Source organism: Trachemys scripta, chromosome 11, assembly GCF_013100865.1.
Source record: "Trachemys scripta elegans isolate TJP31775 chromosome 11, CAS_Tse_1.0, whole genome shotgun sequence".
Lineage (NCBI taxonomy): Eukaryota > Metazoa > Chordata > Testudines > Emydidae > Trachemys > Trachemys scripta.
In genome coordinates this window covers 31,535,900-31,562,944 of record NC_048308.1, presented here as the reverse complement: position 1 = coordinate 31,562,944, position 27,045 = coordinate 31,535,900, and the positions used below count along the sequence as shown (strand labels likewise).

The 27,045-nt window shown below is 41.1% G+C and overlaps 1 protein-coding gene across 3 annotated transcripts in view; it reads right to left on the bottom strand.

Moving 5' to 3' along the window:
* Window positions 1-27,045, bottom strand: part of SLC4A10 (solute carrier family 4 member 10) — a 265,490-nt gene that overhangs the window by 182,948 nt on the left and 55,497 nt on the right. Inside the window, exon 1 of one of the 3 annotated variants that reach the window (XM_034785813.1) lies at window positions 15,435-15,851. The exons of 1 other annotated variant lie outside the window; for it this stretch is intronic. In XM_034785813.1, the coding sequence (XP_034641704.1) occupies window positions 15,435-15,515 (81 nt within the window). In that variant the 5' untranslated portion in view covers window positions 15,516-15,851. Of the gene's footprint in view, window positions 1-15,434; window positions 15,852-27,045 lie in introns of those variants that run through there. One more of the 3 variants, XM_034785815.1, reaches the window with a different exon arrangement.

The window sequence follows — 27,045 nt, the reverse complement described above, 5'->3', positions numbered from 1 at the left end:
GGGCTGTTAGATTGACTTGTTTCAGAAGTTTTGGGGATGTTTGCTTTGGTTGGTTAAAGTTTTAGGGTCCAAGGCTTTGTCAATGTTTATGAGTGTTATTCTTATGGTGTAAAGGCCTTTCGGAAGAGGAAAGTTATGCAGCATTTCTTATATGCTGGCTGTTATTTTACTGATTGTTCATTAGAAGTGGACTAAACTGCAAAGTTCAGATCCAGATCTCACATGTTAGTGGACCATTGTGAAAACAGTGGTCTAGTCTCACTGCACTACATTATTACTTTCAATAGTGAAATATTTATGTATAAAAATGTTAAAGTTTAGAAAGAACACCATCAGTATGAGATAGTTGCCCTTCACATCCAATTCACCTTTCCTTAAAAAAGCATTTTTCCATTAAACTAACCCTAATGATTTAAGAAACAGAAAAAAACATTAGATTTTAAGCAATTTATTTATTCATTCATTATAGCAATTTTAAGCAATTCATTTATTCATTTATTATAGCTTTCTACGGTGCCTAGTACAATGGGTCAACAAAGTAAATAACAATAATAATAATCACCTCTATTATGTCTATCTTTAAGAATATAAGTTCTGCTGGCCAGGAACTGGCTTTTTGTGTTTTGGTTTTTTTGGCGGAGGGCGTTATTTAAAATTTACACTGCAGTATCACCATCAGGTCACCATACAAACATCTAATAAATGACAGTTACTACCCCCAAAGAGTCTAAAAGACAAGATATAATAAGTGGATGATACAAACAGGGCTGAGCTGGTGCAGAGTGGAGTGGAGAAGACATGGTAGAAAAAAAATCTGTAAATAATAATAGGATGTGCAAGTTCTTAGCCAGCCAGCATGAGTAACCACAGCTCTCCGTCTGCCTAGCCATTATCAGGTTGTACTTTACTTTATGTACTACAGAAGAGTTGAGTTCTGAGAAGGAAATTGAAAGAGGAGAAGGGGATAGCTTCAAGGATTTTGATTAGGACCTTTCCCCATTTGTATGGGGCAGCATGGGAGAAAGCATACAAGAGCTTGTTGGATAAACAGAGAATCAGGCAATCAAGGCTGACATCATTGTTGGATTCTGGTAAGATAGTTTGAATAGGGCTAAATTGTGGAGGACTTTTAAAGTAAGAACAAGAAGTTTGCATCTGATGCTATGGAAGTAGAGCCAGTGGAGGGACTAAAGGAAAGGGGTAATGTAGTCAGTGTGACAAGCCAAGAAGATGAATTTAACAGCAGCATTTTTAATGGATTTCAGGATTTAAGCCAAACAGCAGGAGATGATCAAGACTTGGATGAGCATTTCAGCCTATTAGAGAAAGGGACTGGATGGTCATAGACAACTCAGCTTTGGCCATGTTAAGTTTCAGTTGATAGCTATACATCCAGGATGTAAGGAGGACGGGCTGAGATTTTAGTGTAGATGGAGAAAGACGGTTCCAGAGTAAAGAGGTAATTTGTGACATAAAGATGATAGTCAAATCCATGTTTGTGGATGAGTTACCTGGACAGAGTACAGAGGGAAGCAAGAAGGGGAATGAGGATGTAGCTCTATGAGACACCCCACTGAAAGAGAGAGAGAGAGAGAGAGGGAGGTGGAATACCCACCCAAATGAGACCCTGAATGAGCAATATGGAAGGTAGGAAGAGAACCTGCAGAGGACAATGTCAAAAAAAGCCCAGGGATGACAGGATTATGAGAAGAAGAATATGGTTGATAGTGTCAAATGCAGCCAATAGGTCAAGGAGCATGAGGATGGAGAATTGGCCTGGACCTTTGGTTAGGAAGAGGTCATCTGGAACCCTGGTGAGAGCAGTTTCAAGGGAGAAGGCAGAAGCCAGAGAGGGGGAGGGACTTCGGAGGGGGAGGAGCAGCGGAATTCGAACTGCTGACCAGAGCAGTCAGGATGGACATTGTGGGACACCTCCTAGAGGCCATTTACAGTGACAAGCACGGCATCTACACTGACACTTTGTCGATATAACTTTGCCACAAAAAACTTTACACCTCTCTTCGAGGTGATTTTATTTTGTCGGCAAAGCAGGAGACTTTTGTTGGCAGAAGGAGCAGTGCAGTGTGCAGGGGTGCTGGAACAATTTGTATAGTGGGGGTACTGAGAGCCATTGAAGCACACTGTAAACACTGCATATAATGGAAACCACTTCAAGCCAGGTGTAGTTTCTTTCCATGGCACACAGCAGGTCAGGCAACTCTGATTCCTGTTCAGATTGGAAGTTCATGATATACTGCATGACCATCCACGATGTGTTCATAACAGTGACCACAACAATAGAGAGCAATGCAGGATCACACAGTTTATAGGGAGCCATTGAAAAATGACACAAAATGCAGTTGGAAGCCCATGGAATGATGATGCAAAAAACTGCATCATGGGATGTTGAGCCAAAACCCATGATGCACTGCGATCCACTCCGCCTTCCCACAACTCCCAGCTGCAGGCGGTGGCAAGTATTACAGTGGGAAAGCTACCCACAGTGCACGGCTCTCACTGTCGATGCTAGAGCTCCCATTGGACACACTCCACTGACAGAAGAAGTGTTGCGTGAACATGCACAAGCAATGTAATTATACCGGTTTTTGATTGTCAGCGTAACTTGCATCAACAAAACTGTGTAGCGTAGACAAGGCCTAAGTGGAGAATCTAGGATCTAAAGTTGGGCCAGGTCTACACTAGAAACTCTTGTGATATAGTAGGTTAGGAGTGTGATTTTTGTGACATTTCTATATCAGCAAAAGTCCTAGTCTAGATGCAGTTATATCAGCATAAAAATGTTTTTGCTGGTACAGTTTATTCCATTCAGATATAAGCTATGCCAGCAAAAGCACTTTTTTGCTGGTATAAGTAGCAAGTCCTTCCAGTGTAGATGCTGGTATTGCTATACTGGTATATCTGTGCTGGCAAACCTTTCCTGTATAGACCTGGCCTTAGAGTGGAAAAATTGTGTTCCATTCTGCAAGGTACTCATCTCAAGTCTGCACTGTGTTTACAGTTATTTTGGCCTGCAAAGAGCATTATGTACCAATTGCTTCATTCTTCTGATACTGTGTGGTATGCAAGCGAGACTGGCATATTCCTCTTTAAGTGTTTTGCCCTGTCCTCAGTTTTGGGGAAGAGTCTGTTTGATAGCTTATTTTGTTATTTTAAGCCCACTAATTCTCTTGCCCTTGCAAACCTTACTTGCTATGCTGCTTCTGTATAACAGCTTAAACTCTCTTTTTTGGCTTGTTTTAAAGCACAGAATTGAAAACAATAGCTCTAAGTATAGTTTTGGGATAGGTCAGCTGATGGATTTTGAACCACAGCTATATGGAGCAGCATGACAGAGCTTTTGGTTCCCAACTGAGGCTATATTATAGTGTTCCACATCAGGGTCAAAGATTTTCTCTAACAAAATTAAAGCTTTAGGATTTAACTTCACTTGAGAGAAAAGATGCCAGCTGAGTACATCCCTTCTCTGTCACATTGATAATCAGAGATGTTATTAGAGTCACTAACGTGCACACATAGGAGTCAGAGGCACAGACATTTAGCAGTGCCATAGTGCAGCAGATAAATTTAAGAGGCCAGACTTGACTCTTATGGAGAACAAATCACAATGTGCACATGGGCTGGGGTGGGGCGGGTGGTTGTTTTTTTTAAATTTTGGTGCACACTTGTTTCTAAAGTTGGCGGGGTAGCATTCCAATATAGATTAGATAGGTCTTGGGTTCGTGGCTAAATCAAGGTAGCTGTTTGCATCTGGATTCAAGGGTGCTGAAATCTCCCAGGTGTTCTTGTAAGAGTTTGGCTCTGAATGGTGGGGTAGTCTCAAGAAATCAGATAATATCATGAGACTTTTGCCATCTTAAGTGGCAAATCAGAAAATAGGCCAGTCTGGTTTGGATTCAAACCAGGATCAGAACACTAGGGGCAGGTTCAGATGCAGCAATCTGACTCTCAAGTTATGTCTACACTACTACTTATGTCGGTATGACTTATGTTGCACAGGGGCGTGAATAAGCCATTCTCCTGAGCAACACAAGTTACACCGACCTAAGCACTGTGTCAATGGACAGCACTGTGTCAATGGGAGAGCTTCTCCCGCCAACATAGCTACCACTGCTCATGGGAGGTGGGCTGATTAAAATCAACAGCACAGCTCTCTCTCATCATCTTACAGCAGCTACACTAGAGAGCTTACAGCAGCACCACTGTAAGCTCTCTAGTGTAGCCATAGCCTCAGTGTCACCTGAAAAGATTCAGAGTTGAGGTTCTTATTTAACCTCCTCCCTTTTAGCTTCACATAACCCAAGACTAGCCGTGCAGCTACAGCATGTGTGCATATTGCCTATGAGTAGTGGGTTTCCCCTGCGTTGAATTAATGTAAGTTTAGCACCCATGTGGCCAAAATAGAGTCTGCTCTGCAAGCTACTCCGCCCAAGAAAAGGTGTGCACAGGAACGCAGCAGGGAAACTCCCTTACACCCCAGAGGCACCTGTTCCAACCCCCATGGAGTAAACACACACACACCTGAAGATTACAATCAATATAGGAAAGGGATATATTTATTTCCAGAGGAATTGATGGAGAAAAACAACAGGGGAGAAGAGAGAGGGAGCAGTAAAATAGGGTGACATCCAACATAAGGACCCACAGGCCCAGTGGTACCAGAGTATGAAAGGGTAAACACTGAGAATGCCTCTAGACTCAGAGCTCAGGAATCCTGAGCAGAGTTCAAGTCCGGCATGGAGTCTTGGGTGCTACTGGTCATCTTCGGCACCAATAAACTTACTGCAACAAACCCCTCTGGTGCCCAATTCTGTCACTCTCTGCAAACCCACAAAGAGCAACAACCTCCCCATTTAGCTGGATACAACCACCCTCTTGATTCCCAATGCTAAGTCACTCCGGGCAACAGTGATACTGGATCTGGCTCTGGTTTGTCCTTAGGTGATTCCACCTTGGCACACTGCTCCTCCTGGCTCCTGTCCTGGGGCATCCCCAGCCGACAGTTCTGTCCCTCCCAGGCTTTGGGCAGGTTCTCAGCTGCTTCACTATGTCAAGGCCTGCTTGCTGCAGCCCTTCTGTCTGGAGCTACAGACACATACGCCCTGTTGCTCCCCCTCTCGCCACACCCCTCGAAAACCAGGACTACTACTTTATGGAACCATCAGCACTTCCTCTGCCTCAGGATGAGGTTTTAAAGGAGCCATGCTCTCTAAACCCTAGTGGGGGTTACACTAATAAAGCTGAATGAAAAATGAAGGGCCTTCCATGTTAAGAATCGTAAATACAGACCTACTATTCAGGTGAAATACACACAAAAAAGACAAGCCACAAAGAAAATCACTTGGCAAGATCAGTAGGGAAATAAGCAAGAACTGCTGCCTTTGGGGAAAACAAACACATATATATATTTGCATCCCCGCTCCTCCCTTCAGCAATTGGTCTCACTTTCATAAGGCAAGCAGGTGGCTTGCTCCCTCACCCCTACAGTCTCAGGATTCACTCTAAATAGGCAGTGAAACAGCCAATTACCCCACCTGAATCCATTCAGCTTTCACCCACTAGGCTAGAAGCAAGTAGCAAGTGCTATACTTCTATGAAAATTAAGAACTCTTCTTTTTTTCAATAGTATAAAGATCCCATTTCTAGCCTTGTCCACAGTTACCCCACCAGATACTGTTATACATTTGGCAGTTTTACAGTTCATGATTACTTTCAACCTTATTAATTTCTCATCCATTATTTTTAATTGAGCTGGAACAATAAATTCAGTACAGAAGAATTCAAAAACAGGAGAGCTTTGAATGAAGTGATCATCTGACCTCCTCTCCAAGTCTGTGCTACATGTTGTTACATTTGCAGCTTGATTACAGAAGAGATCATAAACGTGTATAATATAGTAAGTCAAAAACAGAAAAATGAAAGGAAGATTAAACTAGTGATTAGTGACTGGAGATTTTTGTGAACATAAAAAGAGGTCAGTGAGGGAAACAAAAAAGCCTCTAAGAGATTACAGGGTTAATTTATTTTCAGAAGATGATGTAGACATGGCTAAAAGGGCAAATTAATTCTCTGCTTCAGCTTTTGCAGAGGAGCTTAAAGGGTCAACTGCCACAAAGAGACATATTTCTGGTGAGGTGGAAGACAGACTGGAAGAAATCAGAGCCACAAAAGAAAAGATTAATAAAAAGTTGCAATGACCATAGTCTAGATCCTTCTCAGAATCCTTAAGGCTAAAGATGTGGGGAATAGTTAGGCAACCTAGATGAACAGTTCAGCTTTCCCTACTGTGTATTTTTTGTAGATTTTCTATACCTTCCAAAACTGTATGCAATATTCCAGAGGCAACCATATGAAAGTTTATAAACTCCCCAACACTCTTTTTTGTACGTCTCAGGGCAACATTTTCTAATTATGGCCTTGCATTGTGAGCGCACTGCCTATTTCATTTGCTGTCTACAATCATTCCTATTTTTTTCTGACTTGTTCCTTCCAGATAGGAAGCCCCTTTTTAAACAGAAGTTTACTTGAAAGGACCCCAATTAGGCAAAGCACTTGGCCAGAAAACAATTCCAAGGTTTCAGAGTTTGTTTTCATTCCACTGGGGAATGAAACCAAGAACTTTAGAATTTGTTTTGCAAAAAAAATATGAGAACAGCCATCACCCATCCATGAATAGCCAATAGTTTGGTGATTAGGTCACTCACCTGAGTATCCCACATCCCAGGCAAGTGTTCTACCATTGGGCTATTAAGTCGGTCTCTCCTGTTGGAGCTGTTCCACGTTGTATAAACGACTACATATTCATGGGACCAGAAAGAGAAAGAAAGACTGACTCTATAGACCAGTGTTCCCTGCTTCAAATCAGGCAGTGCAGGGACTTGAACCAGAATCTCAAGTAAGTGCTCTAACCACCAAGCTGTTCTGGGGTGAGCGCCTCTCTCTTCCTCCCTGGAATTCCATCCCAGACCTAAGAAATCTTCCCAACTACATTTTCATAGAAGCCCATATGTTTCCACAAAGCATTTCAGTGTCAATAAAACTGTGTTGTTTCTAAAGAGAAAAATGTTTGGCCAGCCCTACTTACATCCCACTCAAGTCAATGAAACTTTGGCACATGCTTAAGTACCTGCTGAATATGTCAATCCAATACTTATATGGCTCCATTACCACACAGTCATTTGTTATTTGAGCACCTCCCAATCTTTAATGTATTAACAACACCTCTAAGAGGGAAATGCTATTATCCCCATTTTAAGATGAGGAACTGAGACACAAAGAACCTAAATGACTTACCCAAAGTCACACAGGAAGTCTGTGACAGCAAGAAATTGAACCCAAGTTTCAGAATAGTGCCCTAACCACTGGAAATATCCTTCCTCTGAATATCAAGGTCTAAAAAAATTGCAGTTCCTATTATGAGACACAAAAAGTAGGTGAGATAATATTTTTATTACCCCAACTTCTGCTGGTGGAAGGTAGAAGTTTTTGAGCTACACAGAGCTCTTCTTCAGCCCTGGGACAGGAAGAAGAGTGTTCTGAAGAAGAGATCTGTGAAGCTCAAAAACTTGTACCTTCCACCAACAGGACTTGGCCCAGTAAAAAAATATTATCTCACCTACCTTGTCTCTCTCATCTCCTGGGATCAACACTGTAACAACAGCACTTCAAACAGTTCATATTATGGGCTAACTCATAATGTGGGGCTTAGAGCCTGACCAACTAAGTATATTAAATCTGAAAAAGGTAATGATTCTTGCATTTTTGTTAATGAAAATAAATGTTACGATTTAAAACATTTCTCTGTGAAGAAAATTCAGATCAGAAAATTAAGTATGGAAAGCACATTATAGTAACCATTGAAAATGAGGGTTCCTAAATGCACTGAAAAATTATAAATAGTAGTGCTGCCTAGTAAATTTCTGTAGTGGAAAAGTTATGAAAAATAGCTTGTGTGAGGTTTAGTAGCTGTTTTTGAAATTAAACCATCCGTTATTTCAAAGCATTTTTTACAGAATATAAATTCCAAGGACCCCAGTCTACATAAAGGACTAATGACCCATAAACTTTCATTTTTAAAGCTAAGCCAATTTAGTAGGAAGAACTGAACAAAACATGTAGCAAATTCATGCAAATTATCAAAATTCACACCTTATGATTCCAATACACACAGCATACATTATCTATTTACTGCTAGAGAAATGTCAGCAAATCCCACGGAGTATCATGAAAGGTCCCAAATTACACAGCAAATGCAGCAGATCCAACAACATTCAGCTGACTGCACTGAATGAAAATGTAAAGTAGGCTTGGGTACAGCTAGTGAGATTTGGAGGCTTGTAAAATCTTAGACATTTTTTGAAAAACGTTTCTCCATTGATCTCCTCACTGTATAAATCAATGTGTACATAAAAAAGACTTCTTTGCTTCAAAACTGGGCCATAGTTTCTCACATTCTTTCTCCTCATCCCTCTCTCTCCTGACAGCCCAATGCTAATGAATTTATTAATTTATATTCAGTTTATTGAAGATTTTTATGCAGAGAGACATTAACAACACACACAAGCTAAAGGAACTGATTAGAATCAATACTTTTCAGAATTCCTTATATGTTAATGCACTTAAGTCATTCCTACCAATGAAACATTATCCTTAGGACCCAGTCTTGCAAGTGGAACCCTCACAAGAGGAACCCTGCCCTTGTGTGGAGCCCCAGTGATGGTATTAGTGCTGCCCAGGCTGGTTCAGGGGGTTGCTTGTATGTTCTAACTTGCCTTACACTTTACCTGGTGTGAGTCGATTAGGTGAAGAGTTTAATTGTAGCTTAGAGGCTCATATACAAAAGATAGGCTTACAGGCTGAGTATTTTCAGTCTTCATCCATATATAATTCAAAACGAGTCTCATTTCACATCATTTTGGAGGGAAATTTAGACAGGGAACTCCCTACAGCTGGTTGAAACATGGTGGGGGGAGGGGAAATTTCACTTTTTTTCTTCCATTTTTCAATCAGCTCTAGCCCCTCTCCTGGAAAGAATTTTAATGCAGCTAGTCACGAGTGAATCTCATCACTGCTAGGGTCTTGTGATGACTCACTGGACTATCCTACCGCCTATCCTGTCTCCCCTCCTCCTCTTCTCCCACATGATATCCCATTCCCCAGCACAGTAGTTTAGTACAAAGATGCAGCCCTCACATTCAAAGTGAGGTTCCAGTGCCAGTGAAAGATATAATCTGTTCTGTCAGAGGCACCTACAGACTGAATGTGCTGACTTATACCCAGAACATACACAATAGCAGCAGCCTCAGCAGGGATCTAGGACATATTCAGTTTCCTGTTTTGTCTGCTACAACAGTTAAGACATAGAAGACTGGAGAATATGCACTGCAGAAATTATTCAGATCAGTGATGCTGCAGTGTCACTGAGATTGTGCATGCTGCAGTCAAAAGAGACCTATCGCTCTCACTAGTGCTTCCATCAAGAGCCAAACATAGTGGCATAATAACACAATCAAGTGTGTAGGACATCATGTCCTACAATATGAACATTGCTAATTCAGACATGTCTATCCCACATATATCACTGTACTACGAGTACCCATATGAATACAGTATTTTCCTTTAGCATCTTCCATCCCTCACAGCAACATAAAGTGCTTTAACAAATTTAAGGTTAGCCTCCAAACAGGTCATACAGGAAATCTGTGGCACAACTGAAATGTACAGAACCCAAGTCTTCCTGCTCTTCTGCCTTAACTACATAGGTATCTTTCTCTCATTCATATGATGTAGAGCCTGCTTTTGTTCAAGTGACTGGTGAGGCATACCTGTCCATGGAATTTAGAAGTATTTAGCAGATGCGCCGTACTACACTGGATTTGGCCTGCAGTGAGGACTTCACAGCCTGCTGTAGTGTTTGTTGTGGTATGCCCATTACCGTGAGCTAAACATAACCAGCTGCTTGCACAGGAAATATTCAAGGTGCTGTATTCTGTTGCAGTAGTGTCTGATGGTGTTAATGCCTTTATGAGTGGTATTGGTGACCATAAGATGAAAGGGTTGATACTGCCATAGTACTAATTCTCCCCAGGGCACCATTCATGGAACTGACCCAACTCAGAGGAGTGGAACAACTCAGAGCAGTGAATTCTGCATTGATGTCTCCCCTCACAGGACTACTTCTTACATGGATGGTGTGAAGATACGGATACCTACATTTGCTAGAGATGAGAGGATTCAGGAGTTAGTAGGAGAGTGTTTCACCTCCTGAAGGACAGAACAGGAATCTGTGCAGTAGGTAAAGGTGCTGATGGAGTCCATTATGAAGACAGGTAAAATTGCTGGTCCAGCTCAGTACAGTTTATGGTAGGCTGATCTGGACAAGGGGATGGGACAAGCATCTCCTGGGGGGAGTGATGAAGACAGGTGTGCTGCAGGAGGGAGGAAGCTGATAAAGTGAGAGACAGACTCCCTAGTCAGCAAGTTTGCAAGGGGAAGAATACAGTGCTGAACAGCAAGAGAAGTCAGGGGCCAAGCAGTTGCTATGATGATTGAGTAGAGGGTGAACACCCCCCAACAGGACGGGAGCGCAGTGGGGTGGGTCAGGCCCAGGCTGGGCTTGTGTGCCTCCAATTCAGTCCTAAAGGAGCTTATTCCTTCTAGTTTCAAGTTTTACTGTCTGCAGAACTCAGCCAGCAGTTCCCGTTCGCCCTAGTAATGTCCCACCATTGCGAAAAGTCTGCACTAAGGAGCATGGCTCTCTGAGGGTAAGAAGCTGCTGCAGTGAAGTGAAAAATGGCAGCCTTTGTGGGGGAGTGAGTGTGAGTGTAGGGGGAAAGTGGTGAGCTGTAATAATACCATACTCTTCTCATACAATCTGCCCATTCCACATAACAGTCATTCCTATGAGTATTTGCCCCATTGTGTCAATTAAGTGTTTGACCATATTGGCTCCTTTGTCAGTGACAAAGAAGCCAACGTTAAAATGCCCACCTTCAAGTTATGTAAACAGGAATGGGTGAAAACCAGGCAGCACATGTTTAAGGATGTGCGCTCTTTCTTGCTGAGAAAGGGGGGAGGAAGGCGACCCTCAGCAAAACTCCAGTTAGGGAATCCCTTCCAGTAGCCACAGCAGACTGGAATAGCTGGTTCATCACACTGCCTTTACTTCCAGGTAAGAGTTGTGAACTGGTTGTCTCTGCACCAGAATGCTCACTCCTATAGGCTGTGCAGATCTTGCAGGGCTGGAAGGGGAAGCAAACAGATTCAGCAGAGCGAGTTGTGGAGGGATGAGGAGTTAGTAGATGGAGGAAGAGACTACTCTGTGCCTCAACAGTTCTGCAAACGTTCTACTCTTCTATGGCCATCCAGCATTTCCAAGCATTCATTTATCTCCTGGGACTTGTTCAGTCCAAAAAGCCAAGATAATTTCTACACACACACACACACACAAAAGCCGGGGGCGGGGGGGGGGGGAGGAAATCTGTAGAACTCAGAAGGGTATGTCTACACTATGGGATTTTGATTTTTGGCAACCGATTGTATAAAGTCGAGTACATGCAGCCACACTAAGCACATTAATTTGGCGGTGTGCGTCCATGTACCGAGGGTAGCATCGAATTCCGGAGCGTTGCACTGTGGGTAGCTAACCCATAGTTCCCGCAGTCTCCTCCGCCCATTAGAATTCTGGGCTGAGATCCCAATACCTGATGGGGCCAAAAACATTGTCGCGGGTGGTTCTGGGTACATCATTCCCCTCCCTCCGGGAAAGCAACTTCAGACAACCGTTTCACGCCTTTTTTCCTGGGTGAACAGTGCAGATGCCATACCACGGCAAGCATGGAGCCCACTCAGCTCAAGACAGCAGTCATGAACATTATAAACACCTCGCGCATTATTGTGCAGTTTATGCTGAACCAGAATCTGCAAAACCAGGCGAGGAGGAGTCGGCTACGGCAGCGTGGCGAGGAGAGTGATGATGACATGGACACAGAATTCTTTCAAACTGTGGGCCCCGGCGCTTTGGAGATCATGCTGTTAATGGGGCAGGTTATAGCTGCAGAATGCTGATTCTAGGCCCGGGAAACAAGCACAGACTGGTGGGACCGCATAGTGTTGCAGGTGTGGGACGATTCCCAGTGGCTGCAAAACTTTCACATGCGTAAGGGCACTTTCATGGAACTTTGTGACTTGCTTTCCCCTGCCCTGAAGCGCCAGAATACCAAGATGAGAGCAGCCCTCACAGTTGAGAAGTGAGTGGCGATAGCCCTGTGGAAGCCTGCAACACCAGACAGCTACCAGTCAGTCGGGAATCAATTTGGAATGGGCAAATCTACTGTGGGGGCTGTTGTGATGCAAGTAGCCAAAGCAATCACTGAGCTGCTGCTACCAAAGATAGTGACTCTGGGAAATGTGCAGGTCATAGCGAATAGCTTTGCTGCAATGGGATTCCCTAACCGTAGTGGGGCGATAGATGGAACCCATATCCCTATCTTGGCACCGGACTGTCTTTTTGTTTTGTGTTTGTACAGCACCTAGCACAATGGGGTCTTGGTCCAGGACTGGTGCTCCTACGAGTTATAGTATTATAAACAAAATATTAATAGCCAGAAAAATCATAATGATTAATAAAATGCATGCATGGCCTGCAGTTGCAGCAGTGTGCCTAGTGGCAGTCATATTGACGAGTGCTCCTTTCTCCTTAGGATACCATTCTTTAATTATGATGTTTGGAATAAGCTTGTTTAAAAAAAGTATGACCATTATAAACGATGGCCCAAATTCTGCTCTTGGTTACACCAATGTAACTCCATTAACTTCCATTAAGCCAAAGTTACACTGGTGTATCTGACAGCAGATTTTCACCCTTTATCTTTACAAGCAAATGTGGCTCCTCTATGTTTAACTATTCACATCACATTATAGAGATCCCAAATCTCAAGCATATATCTACATCTTGCTGCTGTATGTTGTCCCAGAAATGAACTGCTCTTCCTAAATGTACTTCTCTGGCCTGTTGCCTTCTGATCCTCCAAAAAAACAGCTTCACACCTAAACTGCTAGATTGTCTTTGAATGAGAGATAAGGCCACAATTCTGAGCACCTATGATCATTAATAACTCCATGGCACTTTTTAGAAGAGGTAGAATGTCAATCCTAGTATCCTAGACAAATTCTAGCGCAAGTAATTACAATCTGCCACTTTATTTCCCCTTGCAGATTCAGTTGGATGCAGGACACCCCGTCAATTCATATCCCGAAATTTTTAATATTTGATTATTACTTTTACAACCACAGTACCTAGAGCTCCAGCCAAGACCGGACCCCATTGTGCTAGGTGCTGTACAAACACATAGTAAGGAGACAGTCTCTGCCCTGAAGAACTAATAGAAATGTTTTCTTTTTCTGATTAAATAGGATCCAGTTCTATGAAAGTGCATGACCCTGCAGTTCTTACTCAGGCAAAACTCCCATCAAGGCGAAGGAGTTTTACCTGAGCAAGGAGGGTCATAGGAGCAGGTGCAAAATTATAGGTATATCAACATTTCAAATTACAGTTGTCTAAAAGAACAAAGAAGCTTGGGTGATTTGGTCCTTTTGAGAAGGTCTTGAATACACTGAAAAGCACCAAAATACCATGAAACCAATACTTTCAGGAATTTCACAGCAATGCCAAGAAACAGAATGTACTCATTGTGACTAATACATTAAAATACTGAAAATAAATTCTAACAGATTAAACAAGTCTTGTAGCAACTGAAAGGTATAGTTAAATCATTCCAAAACTACTCAAGCTTAAGAGGATGGCAATCTTCCCTATTATTAATAAGAACATAAGCTGGATAAGTAGACTGGGAAACCTATAAATTATAGTCAATATCAGTAAGTAGAATATTGTTTAAAAATATGTTTTTAATTAAAAATGATGTGACAGCCAGCCACTTTTACTGAATCAATTCCCTGCACATGCTGGAGTTTTAGACCTCTTCTGTGTTCTCCAGCACACTTTCCAATTGACTGTCATTAAACTATGGGGAAATTGGAATATGCCTTTAATTGCAAAATCCAGACCAAAAGAATAATGAAAATTCCCTTATGCATTTTATATATTTACATTTTTGAAACATAAAACAACATTTTAAATCCTTGATCATTTAATCCTGTGCTTTGAGGTCAGGAAATACCTACTATTTGTGCCAAATTGGGCTCCAATTATATGTGAAAATTGTCATGTGCAGAGGGTAAAGCAGGTAACAGGAAGCATTTCATGTTACCTTCAACCCTGAGTGTAGCTTTTAAAATATATAACCAAATGTGTTTCCATGGAAATCTTCTGGGGGGAAAAAGCTAGAATCTGTTAAAATGGGGCTAAATATCATTTGTAAAAATAAATCTCTCTCATAATTTCAAATATAATCTTCTTAAACTGTATACAGGATGCCCAAAATTGAACTGCTTTCCATGACTCTTATCCACCATTTGTAAGGAACACAGCTAAGCTGATTACAGTATTTTCAATTTCATTTTGTGTCCAGCACATAAAATTAGGCTATTATTGCTGCATTAAAAATCTTACATAAAGTACCATCCCAGTTGCTTTCATTTCTATAGTTAGGCTTTATTACCTGACTCCACAGTACATTAATAAACCCCATGATAACACCCTTTCAATAAGGTTGATAATGATTAAAATATAAAATGCTATAGCATATTAAAGTACATTTTAATTACATTTTGGGAAAATTCTAAATATTTAAATTATCAATCACCTCTGTTTTCAGGCCATTAGTATAATTATTAGTCACCAACACTAATAAATTAAAACTGAGAAGTAGCTTGCCAAACTTTTGCTTTCATTTTCAATGAGCTTCTATTCTTAAAACTGACCAGAAATAGAGCAAAAACCTGCTAGTGCAACATAAAGCAAAGATCTCTTCTTGCAGAATAACTCAGACTCGTTACACAATGTGATGAACTGTTTTAAATAACCTGCCACGGTAGGTAAAACAACTGCTTTCATAAGAGTCATGTACAATATTAGTTAACAATTAGGTGTAAAGGTGCTGTGTAACGATAATGCAACATAAAATGCAATACCATCTTCTCGTTCTTTGTTATTTTACATGATATCAAAAGCTATAACCTCAAAATCTATTACCATGTTTGAACTGGAAAAAATTATATACATATTAAAATTTACATTTAAAATATAATCAGTACTCTTATGCTAGTTCACTGGCAATTAACTGCATGTTAAATTTCCAAAAAATATTTGGTTTGCTTATGTATTAGGTAAACAGTCTATCCTCTAAATCCTGTAGAAAATCCCACAATAAACAGTAACACAAACTAATATAGCCTACCACTGAAAAACAAACACTAGGCTAGAAATTAGTACTGTATAAATCATGAGGTCATACCTGATGACTTAGAGATTGGAATGGCTCACCGGTTCCAAGCTGCATGACCTTCCTATTTCCAGAAACCCCCAAATATTCCATTTCCTATCTTATAAAAGAACATTACATAGCCATCTCTCTGTCAGCATCTTGTAGGCTAGTGAAGAAAGCATCAACAGCCGATCTGCCCATCAATAACTGCTGAAGTCATTGCCATCAAGAAATCAGATCTTAAATATAGTTTCCTCTGTGCGATCAAAGGCATCCAGTATTCAAGGAGACTGAAACAGCTATATCACTGATGCTGCTAATGCTATCTGAAAACAGTAAGCTTACTGCTTAAAGCAATCCTGCATCATCCAAACAGAGCAAGCCACATCCTTCACCTCTTCACTTGCGTTACTATAAAAACTAGAGTGCCATTATGGATTTTGTTTTTATATCTGGTCAGCTAAAGGAGACCGATATTATGCAACCCAGTTTGCATTAGCAAACAGCAAATGTGACATATCCAGGTTATGAAATTTTATTTGCATGACCACTTCTCAACAAGCAATATTGCTATCCAGAAGAAGCATCAAAATGTGATCCAAGGGAAAATTATCAGAAAGATCATAAACAATTCCAAAGCAGCAAAGCATTTAAATACCTATATGGCACTTAAACAGCTTTTTAATACAAATTTACAAATCTCAGTCCTTATTAAATGAAAAATATTGCTTGCTTAAATAATTTTTGTGTTTCTTTTCAAGAATTTGCATGCTCACTGCATTGTTCCATGTTAACAGCTCTGAAAACAGCATGCCTTGAAAACATGCCAGTATTAGGACAGTAAAAATGTGTTTTGATACCAAACAAAACAATCATGTATCTGTATTTGTTTAGTTCCTATAAACCTTTCAAGACAGCAAGACTTACAATGCCCTTTCAGTAATTTTAAATTTTTTTATTTACAATACACAGTAGTATTCTAACTATATATTATAATACAAATATTTTAGTTATTTTATACCAGTGCACAGCAGGACAGTTATAAAACAATTATTGTTAGATTAACATTAAGACAGATACTGAGCTAGAACAATGATACATGGACAAAATGTCATTTCTCAGAATTAAGGCTGTTGATTAGTCGCAGTTAACTCATGCCATTAACTCAAAAAAATTAATCGTGATTAATCGCACTGTTAAACAATAGAATACCAATTGAAATTTATTAAATATTTTGGATGTTTTTCTACATTTTAAAATATATTGATTTCTATTACAATACAGAATACAAAGTGTACAGTTCTCACTTTATATTATTGTTTTTATTACAAATATTTGCACTGTAAAAATGATAAACAAAAGAAATACTATTTTTCAATTCACCTAATACGAGTACTGTAGTGCAATCTCTTTATCATGAAAGTGTAACTTACAAATGTAGTTTTTTTGTTACATAACTGCACTCAAAAACAAAACAATGTAAAACTTTAGAGCTGGGGTGGGCAAACTTTTTGGCCCGAAGGCCACATTGGGGTTGCGAAACAGTATGGAGGGTCAGGTAGGGAAGGCTGTGCCTCCCCAAACAGCCTGCCCCCCCGCCCCCATCCACTTCCTCCCACTTCCCACCCCCTGACTGCCCCCCTCAGAACCCACCACCCATCCAACTCCCACTGCTCCTTGTCCCCTGACCCTCCCGGGACCCCCCGCCCCTAACCTCTGGGACCCCACTTCCTATCCAACCCCCTCTGCTCCTTGTCTCCTGACCGCCCCCTCCCGGGACCTCACCTCCTATCCAAACCCCTGCTCACTGTCTCCTGACCACCACCACCCCCAGAACCTCTGCCCAATCCAACCGCACCCTGTCCCCTGACTGCCCCCCAGGACCTCCCCCTGTCTCCCCACCCCCTTACAATGCTGCTCAGAGCAGCAGGATGGGCTTATTGGAAAGCCTGGGAGGTGGGCAGACGCACACTGTGCTGTCCGCGCAGCGGCGTGGCTGCAGGGGTGGGGGGACAGCAGGGGAGAGGCCGGGGGCTAGCTTCGCCTGCTGGGAGCTCAAAGGCCATGCAGGACCCACCTCTGCTTTAGAGCCTACAAGTCCATTCAGTCCTACTTCTTGTTCAGCCAGTTGCTAAGACAAACAAGTTTGTCTACATTTAGCAGGGAGATACTGCTGACTGCTTCTTATTTACAATGTCACCTGAAAGTGAGAACAGGCATTCACAGGGCACTTTTATAGCTGGCGTTGCAAGGCATTTACGTGCCAGATGCACTAAAGATTCATATGTCCCTTCATTCCAGAGGACATGCTGCCATGCTGATGATGCTCATTAAAAAAAAAATGTTAATTAAATTTGTGACTGAACTCCTTGGGGGAAGAATTGTTCTTCCTATTCTGTTTTACACACATTCTCCCTTGTATTTCATGTTATAGCCGTCTCGAATGATGACCCAGCACAAGTTCATTTTAAGAACACTTTCACAGCAGATTTTACAAAACACAAAGAAGGTACCAATGTGAGATTTCTAAGAGTCGATATAGCACTCAACCCAAGGTTTAAGAATCTGAAGTGCCTTCCAAAATCTGAGATGGACAAGGGGTAGAGAATGTTTTCAGATGTCTTAAAAGAGCAACATTCCGATGTGGAAACTACAGAACCTGAACCACTGAAAAAGAAAATCAACCTTCTGCTGGTGGCATCTGATTAAGATGATGAAAATGAATATGCATCAGTCAACTCTGCTTTGGATCATTATCAAGCAGAACCTGTCATCAGCATGGACACATGACTTCTGGAATGGTGGTTGAAGCATGAAGGGACATATGAATCATTAGCGCATCTGGCACGTAAATATCTTGCAATGCCGGCTACAACAGTGCCATGGGAAAGCCTGTTCTCGCTTTCAGCTGACATTGTAAACAAGACATGGGCAGCATTATCTCCTGCAAATTGTAACCAAACTTGTTTGTCTGAGCGATTGGCTGAAGTAGGACTGAGTGGACTTGTAGTTCTAAAGTTTTACATTGTTTTATTTTTTAATGCAGTTATTTTTTGTACATAATTCTACATTAGTAAGTTCAAGTTTCATTATAAAGAGATTGCACTACAGTATTTGTATTAGGTTGTAATAAAAAATAAATATAAAATGAGCATTGTTTGTATTTTGTGTTCCAATTGAAATCAATATATTTGAAAATTTAGAAAACATCCAAAAATATTTAATTAAATGGTATTCTATTATTGTTTAACAGTGCAATTAATCATGACTAATTTTTTTAATCATGCAATTAATCACAATTTTTTTAATCACTTGACAGCTCTACTCAGAATTAAAGAGAACATATATAGCTGACAAATTGTGAAGTTATCATTTCCTAGCTCCTTCCTGAATTCTAAAGCCATAGAATAATTTAAATTATTAATGGCATTTGGAAACTACTATTAGTTCATCTGCCTGAAAATTCAGGAATATTTCCTCAGAACATTTTCTAAACATACTGCTATTGGCTACATTTTACCAAGTTTTAAATAAACACAGCTTGGCTAAATTCATCCCTGATGTAATTCCATTGACTCAAGTGGCTTGCATGCCATTGGGTGGAATTTAGCTTCCCATCTTTACCATTGAATAATAAGAAACTTCAGCCAGAAGTAAATGGTTTCTAAATTAAGTCACCCAAATCCATTCTACTCAGTTACTTTAACAGTGTTACTATACAGTAACAGTAATTGCTCTTAGCAACTTCCGGTTAATCAGCTTTGGCATGAAGCATTCATATTATGACTAACAACAACAAAATGGTATCTTCCATGAATACCTTCAAGTTTACCTTTAAGGAAGGAATTTTATTTTGTTCTAAATGTTAACTGTTTTATAGCATACAATGGGCCAGACCCTGGGCTGCAGTTCTGTACCACTCCCCCAGAATAAAGTAGTGCTAAAGGTAGCATAACTAGTCACAGAAGAACCATATAGGGATCCTAATGAGACTCACTATTGCAGCTCCTATGCTTTGTGAAGATGGTGCAGGGGACATGCTATCAAAGGGGCTTATCTGATATGGCCCTATGTCCTGAGATCACTGGCTGCTGTAACAGCCACTGGCAACTGGTGCAACTTAAACCAGTCTCAAGGCTGCTCTAAACCGCACTAGGAGACCAGATCAGGCCAAGATTGGTGAAGTGCAAAGTGGCTTAAAACAATACCACCTCTTCCTCAACCGCCATCGGGTGACTTGCAAACAATGTGGACAGAACAACAACTCTTCTTTACCCGATATAAAATGTGAACAAATTCTCAGCGCAGCATTGTTTGATTCAAGGGAAAACTTTTCAGCCTTTTTATAACACAATGCAGCATTACAAGATTGTACAATCAGCTGCTGCCATTTACAAATTTACTGCTGCACAAGTATCATATTGTGACCGATGGCTGCATAAGCACATGTAAAAGAGTATAACAGATCTTTTCATATATATAATCCACTGACATGACCCTCTAAAATTCAGCAAGCTTCTTTCCTATTATATAGTTGTGAAAAAGGTGAAAGAGAAAAGAAATGGAAAATGACTGGATGAACAATATATGTTGCTAAGATGTCTGTGATCAATGCTCTGTGTATGCACATCCCATTTTATGTGATGAGATTTAGCCTAGCAACAGAGCTATATCATCATTTTAAAGGATGAAAATACAAAGTTTAGCACTCTAAGCACTAATGCAAGAACTGTAGTTTACAGTGTCTGTCCACAAAGAGTAAATAACCTCTCTGCTTTCCTTGCCAACTGGCCACTAGAAGGAGCCAGAAGCTAACTGGGGACAGGCAGAGAGATGCTTTCCTGAATTGTTTGCCATCATCAGTCTCCACACAAATTGTAAAAACAGTCAAAAGTATATATTTCATTTTGAATACTATCCAGTTACTGACACCTCTACCCATAAGCTGCTCAGTTTTCTTCTCTAGGACACTGTAATTACTACTTTGTAAATCTAGTAGCAAACAATTTTAGCTGTTTCATTTTATAATGTTACAACAAACTGCATAGTATATGCAGTGTGTATAGTATCATCTTATACAGTGGAGATAATTTTGCATTAAAAGACCTTGAAGTCAATGGAGCTACATCATCTTACACCAGCTAAGGATGGTCCACAGTATAGTTTGTGTGTCTGCCATTTTCCTGCTACACACAAAAATTGCAAATCCAGATTTTCCTATAGCTTAGGCCATGTTTAGTGCCAGTCATTTTGCCTCAAGCAAAAAACAGTTTCTACCAGCATGAGCTGGTTTGCACTTAGCAAAAGAGCAAGCTGTCTCATAGTGGAGGAGGCAAAAAAAAAAAATCTACCATTCAATTTGGTCTTGAAGTGAATCTTAGCCATGTGTTCAGCAGTGCAAATTTCATGATGGAACAGCTTTGAGATAAGAAGATCGTGCAGGTTTTGGAGTCTGGGAAATCCAAAGATTGGGTGGGAGTCTTATCAAAGATATGGAGTGCAAACTATTTTGTAAGGCTGCTTCACAAAATTCTTTGCTCTGTTTAAAAAGTATAAATAAAGCTATTGTTTCCTTTTTAGATTTTATGTTGGACAGAGAAAAAGATGGATGGAAATGCTGGTTCCTGGAGAAGGTGGGAAGAGCAGTATCAAGAGGGGATACAGTTATACATGATGGAAAAGGGCAAAGGAAAAACAGAATGAAAAGGAAAAGGACTTTGGAGATGAAAAAAGGAGTGTCAAGGAAGAATCAAAATCTTGCACTCCCTACCCCAGCAAAACTCCCTCTGAATTCAAAACAGTTTTGTCCCCATCTAAACTGCAGGATTAGACCTTAATTCCCCAAAGTTTCTGCCATAAAGAGAAACGATCATAAGGTGGAAAACATAACAACATTTTCTCTTCCCATTATATGCTATTCCAGGGACAGTGTCCCACTATCCCCATGTCTATTGCTCTTAATGTGTATTCCCAGTTCAGAGTCGTACACCTCTACCCCGATATAACGCTGTCCTCGGAAGCCAAAAAATCTTACCGAATTATAGGTGAAACCGCGCTATATCGAACTTGCTTTGATCCGCCGGAGTGCACAGCCCTGCCCTCCCCCCCCGGAGCACTTTACCGCATTATATCTGAATTTGGAATTTGTGTTATATCGGGTCGCATTATATCGGGGTAGAGGTGTAGTAGTAAAACAGATGTTCAAAAGGGTCTGACTAAAAAGAAGACACAGCAGTGAAGCTGTAGTATTTAATGTTAATTTACTAACATTATTGCAATGATAACATGCTATTTTGTCTATAATTGTGAAAGTTCCACAAGCCATTGGCTTCACGCTCAAGGGTTAGGGTGGGGAGGCAACTTACACCAATGTGTATATGTGTGAGATTTCCTACTAAAGTAGCACCTGAAAGGGAAAGAATTAGGTTGTTAAACTGCAGTATTTGCAAGGGTTACAGAATGAGCCATTCAGAGACACAAAGGAAAAGGAAGGAAAGAAAAAGAAACCCAGTGAGGTGTTAGACACTGTGCCACAGAAGAGGAAATAGAGTCTAGAAAAAATACCTGTAACAGCAAGCACCACTGAAAGGCAGGTTAAAAGAAAGCTAGAGAAAATTGGCCTGAGATCCTTCTCAAGGTCAAAAGAACAGTTGCTTTTTGCAACAATTGCATCACTGGATGCAAGGAGACTGTGCATAAGGAATATCTCTAAAAAGCTACTGTTTATTAAATATAACTGTAACGTTTGGGAAGAACATTGATAAAATAAGAGAAGGATGGAAGTGGGGAAGCACAGGCAAAACTGAGTTCAGGAATAAGGCAAGGATAGACATGCCCATTAAGTGACTCCCTTCTAGAATCACAAACACAGCTTGACATAAAGAACTGTGGAAAGCAAGATGCACAAAGAATTTGCCTTTTTGAAAACACAATATATTTAAAAGTGCAGCAAAGGCTGGCTCAAAGGTTTTCACTGGAGTGGCACCTGCTTAGATTGCAGAAGCTGCAGATTTGGGGATTCTTGCAGACTATGAAGTTCCAAAGTGGTCAATATCAACCAGAAACTACTCTTTTAAGATGGGAATCAAAGATGGGGAAGGGAATCCTTCAACCCAATAACATTCGAGGCTTTGAGAGCATCTCAGGTGAACAAGAACATCTGCTTAATCACTCTGGGCTGAATGCTCAAAAGAAGTTAAGCGCCTAACTTCCCTATTTCAATGGAAGTCAGGACCCTAAACAGAAGCCTAACCCTTTCGAGCATTCAGCCCACTAGATATAAACCACTTTCTCCATGGAAAAAATATTTGATGCCCAAGAATTCTCTTTTCTTTTAAATATGTACGAATAAGGCACCTCAAAGGTTTTCAAACAAAAATTACGGAAAATTCATATATGATGGCAAGAGGGAAAAAAATCCCAGACTCAAATGTGTATTTCATTATACTTATTTTTATAATTCCTCATACTATAACTATCTTCATTCTGATATTCAAATGTATAGATATGTTTAAAATTTGTCCAGACCTTCCGTCTTGTGCATTTTGGGACATATCCCACAACCCTTGCTCAGTCCTTACTCATTTCTGCTCATAACAAATAAATGAGAGGTTTGCAACCATAAAAGTTTAAAAATGGCTGCTTTTTAGAATCAAAAGAGTGCCACTAAACGTGCTACGTCTGATAGACTATTTTCCAAGTGAAAGAGATACCGGGGCACACACTTACAAAATCCTGGAGAATGTTGGATGTGGCTAAAAATCATTTATATTTCTTCATATGCAGTTATTCAGCTGCTTTGTACCACTGTACAGAATCTGTATCTCAGTCAGAATCACTTCCTTTCAGATGCTCACAAAACATGCTGTTTGTGAAACACAGATTCAGCACAATGTTAACAGGGATCCTGTGGTCAGAGGTAAAAGGATGGCATATACACATTTTCTCTAGCTATAAGCATTTCAAATACAGGAAAGGCTCTGTTTGTTGCACAAGTTGAGGTTAAAGACTCTTTAAATTGTGTGATGGGATTGTCCACTACGAAGGAAGAAACTTCAACATAGAATTGCTGTTACTGGTACCAGGAATAGTCCAGCCTCTGCTGATTTTGCAGCAGCTGGAGTTGACACTCCTCGGGTGGATCAGCAGTCAGAGTTTTAGTAGGGTACAAAGAGAGCAGTTATTAGTATTTCACACAAGATTTAAAAGCAGGTGCAAAAGTCACTATCAGGTCTTCTACAGAACCACAGTACTGATACAGAAATCAAGAATCAGAACTTAAAACCAGGTCATGCTATCTGTCCACTAAGGTAGTACAATGTAAGCATCCACAACTCAAACAAAGCACACAGATTTTCAAGTAACACTGAAAAACTGAGGTCACAAATTTCATCCCCACGCAACTGAAGATTAGTACCACAACCTTTTAACTTGTCATTAAGAAGGCAGCAACTGAGCTCCTTTATGGAATAGTCAGCTGAAACAATAGAGGACTCCATCTCAAAACAAACCCACATGCCAGAGTGGAGTAGGAATCAGCCGTGTGGCCCAATGGGCTTTCTGCTATGATCTGAAACTCAGGGACAGGGGATTAAGTGGACTGGACTGGTGTGCATGAGATTGATGCAGTGAGAAACACCACAGAAACAGACACAGAAAAGGAGCAGAAAGCCAAAAAAAAAAAAAGCACTGGGAGTCTGAAGAAAATACCTAGAGAGAGCGCTTCTGGAGCAGAGTGCTGGCTGAAAGAGGCTTGGAACTATAAGCGAAGAAAATATCATCTGCAGTTTGATTCCTCTGAAATAGCTGGAGGCTTTGCAAAAGGAATTAAAGTAGCATCTAGAGATGTCCCTGAAAGGGCTGAGAGATGATTTGCAGGTGAAGGTGAAATCTGATGCAGCAACAACTACAAAGTGTCTGGATAGATTGAGAAATCCAGTTACAACACTCTTAGTCTGGAATGGCACAACAGATTGAGAAGGTGAGCCAGCAACCTGACTGTCATGGACCAAAGATTTTCTACAAAAACAGGGGGAAGAGTGGCGACCAAGAAAACTCTAGCCAGCCTGGAACTTACTAACAGATGAGCTGCAGCAAGCACTTAAAGAGCTGAAAAATCATCTTGAGAAAGAAATCAAAAGATTATAGATCAAAACAGAAGGTAGCCACCTGGATATGGAATGGGGCCAGTCACAGGGCTTGGGTAAGATTGAATATTTACAAGTTTTCTACCCAGTTTGTAACCCATAAAGGCCCAGAGGGGAGAGATCAGATTGTTCTAGCTCAAATAATGTAAAAAGCCACGATCTTTGAGAGAAAAAGCTCCCTGGGAGGTTTATTTGACTCAATTCAAAAATATAGCTGAAAAGACTGACTGAGAAGATGGACAGAAAGGGGGGTTTTTAGCAGACAACTTGAGTGATCCAGTTTTTATGGTGCTCAGAACTTAGCCCCAGAAAAGTCTGAGTTATCCAAAGCCTTGCTATGCTGTTTGGAGCTATCAAGATGAGCTGTCCAGGGCACAGCTGAGAGCTAGAAAGAACGTACTCCACCCTGAGTTGGCAGAGGACCTGCAGAGATTGTGCTCCTGGCATATCCAGATATCAACAAGGACTTTCAGGATAAATGGGTAATTTATAGATGTTCAGCTGGTCTTAAACTTGCAGATCAAGATTAGCGAAGAGAGACAGCCCAAGAATCTGTTGAATTTGCCACAGAGCTTGAATCTTTCCTTGCAGCAACACACCAGAGAAGGAAGCAGAGGCTAGTAAGGAAGATGGAAAGGTGATTGCCATAAGCTCTGTAAGAGTTTGTGACATTTTTGGACAATTTGAAAAAGTGATACATTTAATTTGTAAAACAATTGACATTGGCAATAATGCAAAAATTAAAGTAAGCAGTTCAATTAAATGTTGGTACTGGGGGGGAAAAAAAGGGGCCACAAAAGAATTATTATAGTTATAAGGCTTGCCAGGACAGAGCATCACAAAGTGAAAGTCCCTCTGAGGGGGCCAAAGCTGAACTGTACAAAGATCAGTCCCACCGTTTAAGTTTTAGTCTAGTCAGCAAAACAATAACAATGGAAGTTTGACTACTGAATGTGTAGCAGGATTTGTGAAATGTATGAGAATAGTGGACATGGGCCCAAACAAAACAGTTATTAGACCAGACATAAGAATCGTCACACAATCTCAGACAATGGTCCATCTAGCACAATATCTTGTCCTTTGACAGTGGCTGATGCCAGACGCTTCAGAGGGAATGTACAAACGGCAATTTCAAGTGACCCATTCACCGTCGTCCAGTGTGTACTCCCAGCTTCTGGCAGTCAGAGGTTTAGGGACACCCAGGGCATGGGGTTGTAACCCTGATCATCTTGGCTAATAGTCATTAATGGACCTATCCTCTAAGGTAAACTTATCTAAGGCCTGGTCTACACTACGAGTTTAGGTCAAATTTAGCAGCGTTAAATCGAATTAAGCCTGGACATGTCCACACAACAAAGCCCTTTGTTTCAACTTAAAGGGCCCTTTAAACCGGTTTCTTTACTCCACCTCCGACGAGGGGATTAGCACTGAAATTGGCCTTTGTGGGTCGGATTTGGGATAGTGTGGATGGAATTCGACGTTATTGGCCTCCGGGAGCTATCCCACAGTGCTTCATTGTGACTGCTCTGGACAGCACTCTCAACTCAGATGCACTGACCAGGTAGACAGGAAAAGCCCCACGAACTTTTGAATTTCATTTCCTGTTTGCCCAGCGTGGAGAGCACAGGTGACCATGCAGAGCTCATCAGCACAGGTAACCATGATGGAGTCCCAGGATCGCAAAAGAGCTCCAGCATGGACCAAACGGGAGGTACGGGATCTGCTCGCCATATGGGGAGACAAATCAGTGCTAGCTAAACTCCGTAGCAGTAAACGAAATGGCAAAATATTAGAAAAAGTCTCAAAGGCCATGAAGGACAGAGGTCATAACAGGGACACACAGCAGTGCCGCATGAAAATTAAGGAGCTAAGGCAAACCTACCTCAAAGCCAGAGAGGCAAACGGAAGGTCCGGGGCAGAGCCGCAAACATGCCGCTTCTACGCAGAGCTACATGCCATGCTAGGGGGTGCAGTCACCACTACCCCAACCGTGTGCTTTGACTCCATCAATGGAGAATCAAGCAACAGGGAAGCGGGTTCGGGGTACGAGGAAGATGATGATGAAGACAATGAAGATAGCTCACAGCAAGGAAGCGGAGACACCGGTTTCCCCAACAGCCAGGATATGTTTATCACCCTGGACCTGGAACCAGTAACCCCCCAAACTCACCCAAGGCATGCTCCCAGACCCTGAGGGCACGCAAGGGACCTCTGGTGAGTGTATCTTTGTAAATATTACACATGGTTTAAAAGCAAGCGTGTTTAATGATTAATTTTCCCTGGCAATCGCGGCCAGTGCCGCTACTGGAAAAGTCTGTTAATGTGTATGGGGATGGAGCGGAAATCCTACAGGGACATCTCCAGAAAGCTCTCCTTCATGTACTCCCAAAGCCTTTGCAAAAAAACTCCCGTCCGCCATGGTAGGACACTTTACCACACCAGGCCAGTAGCACGTAGTCTGGAATCATTGCATAACAAAGCATGGCAGCATATGG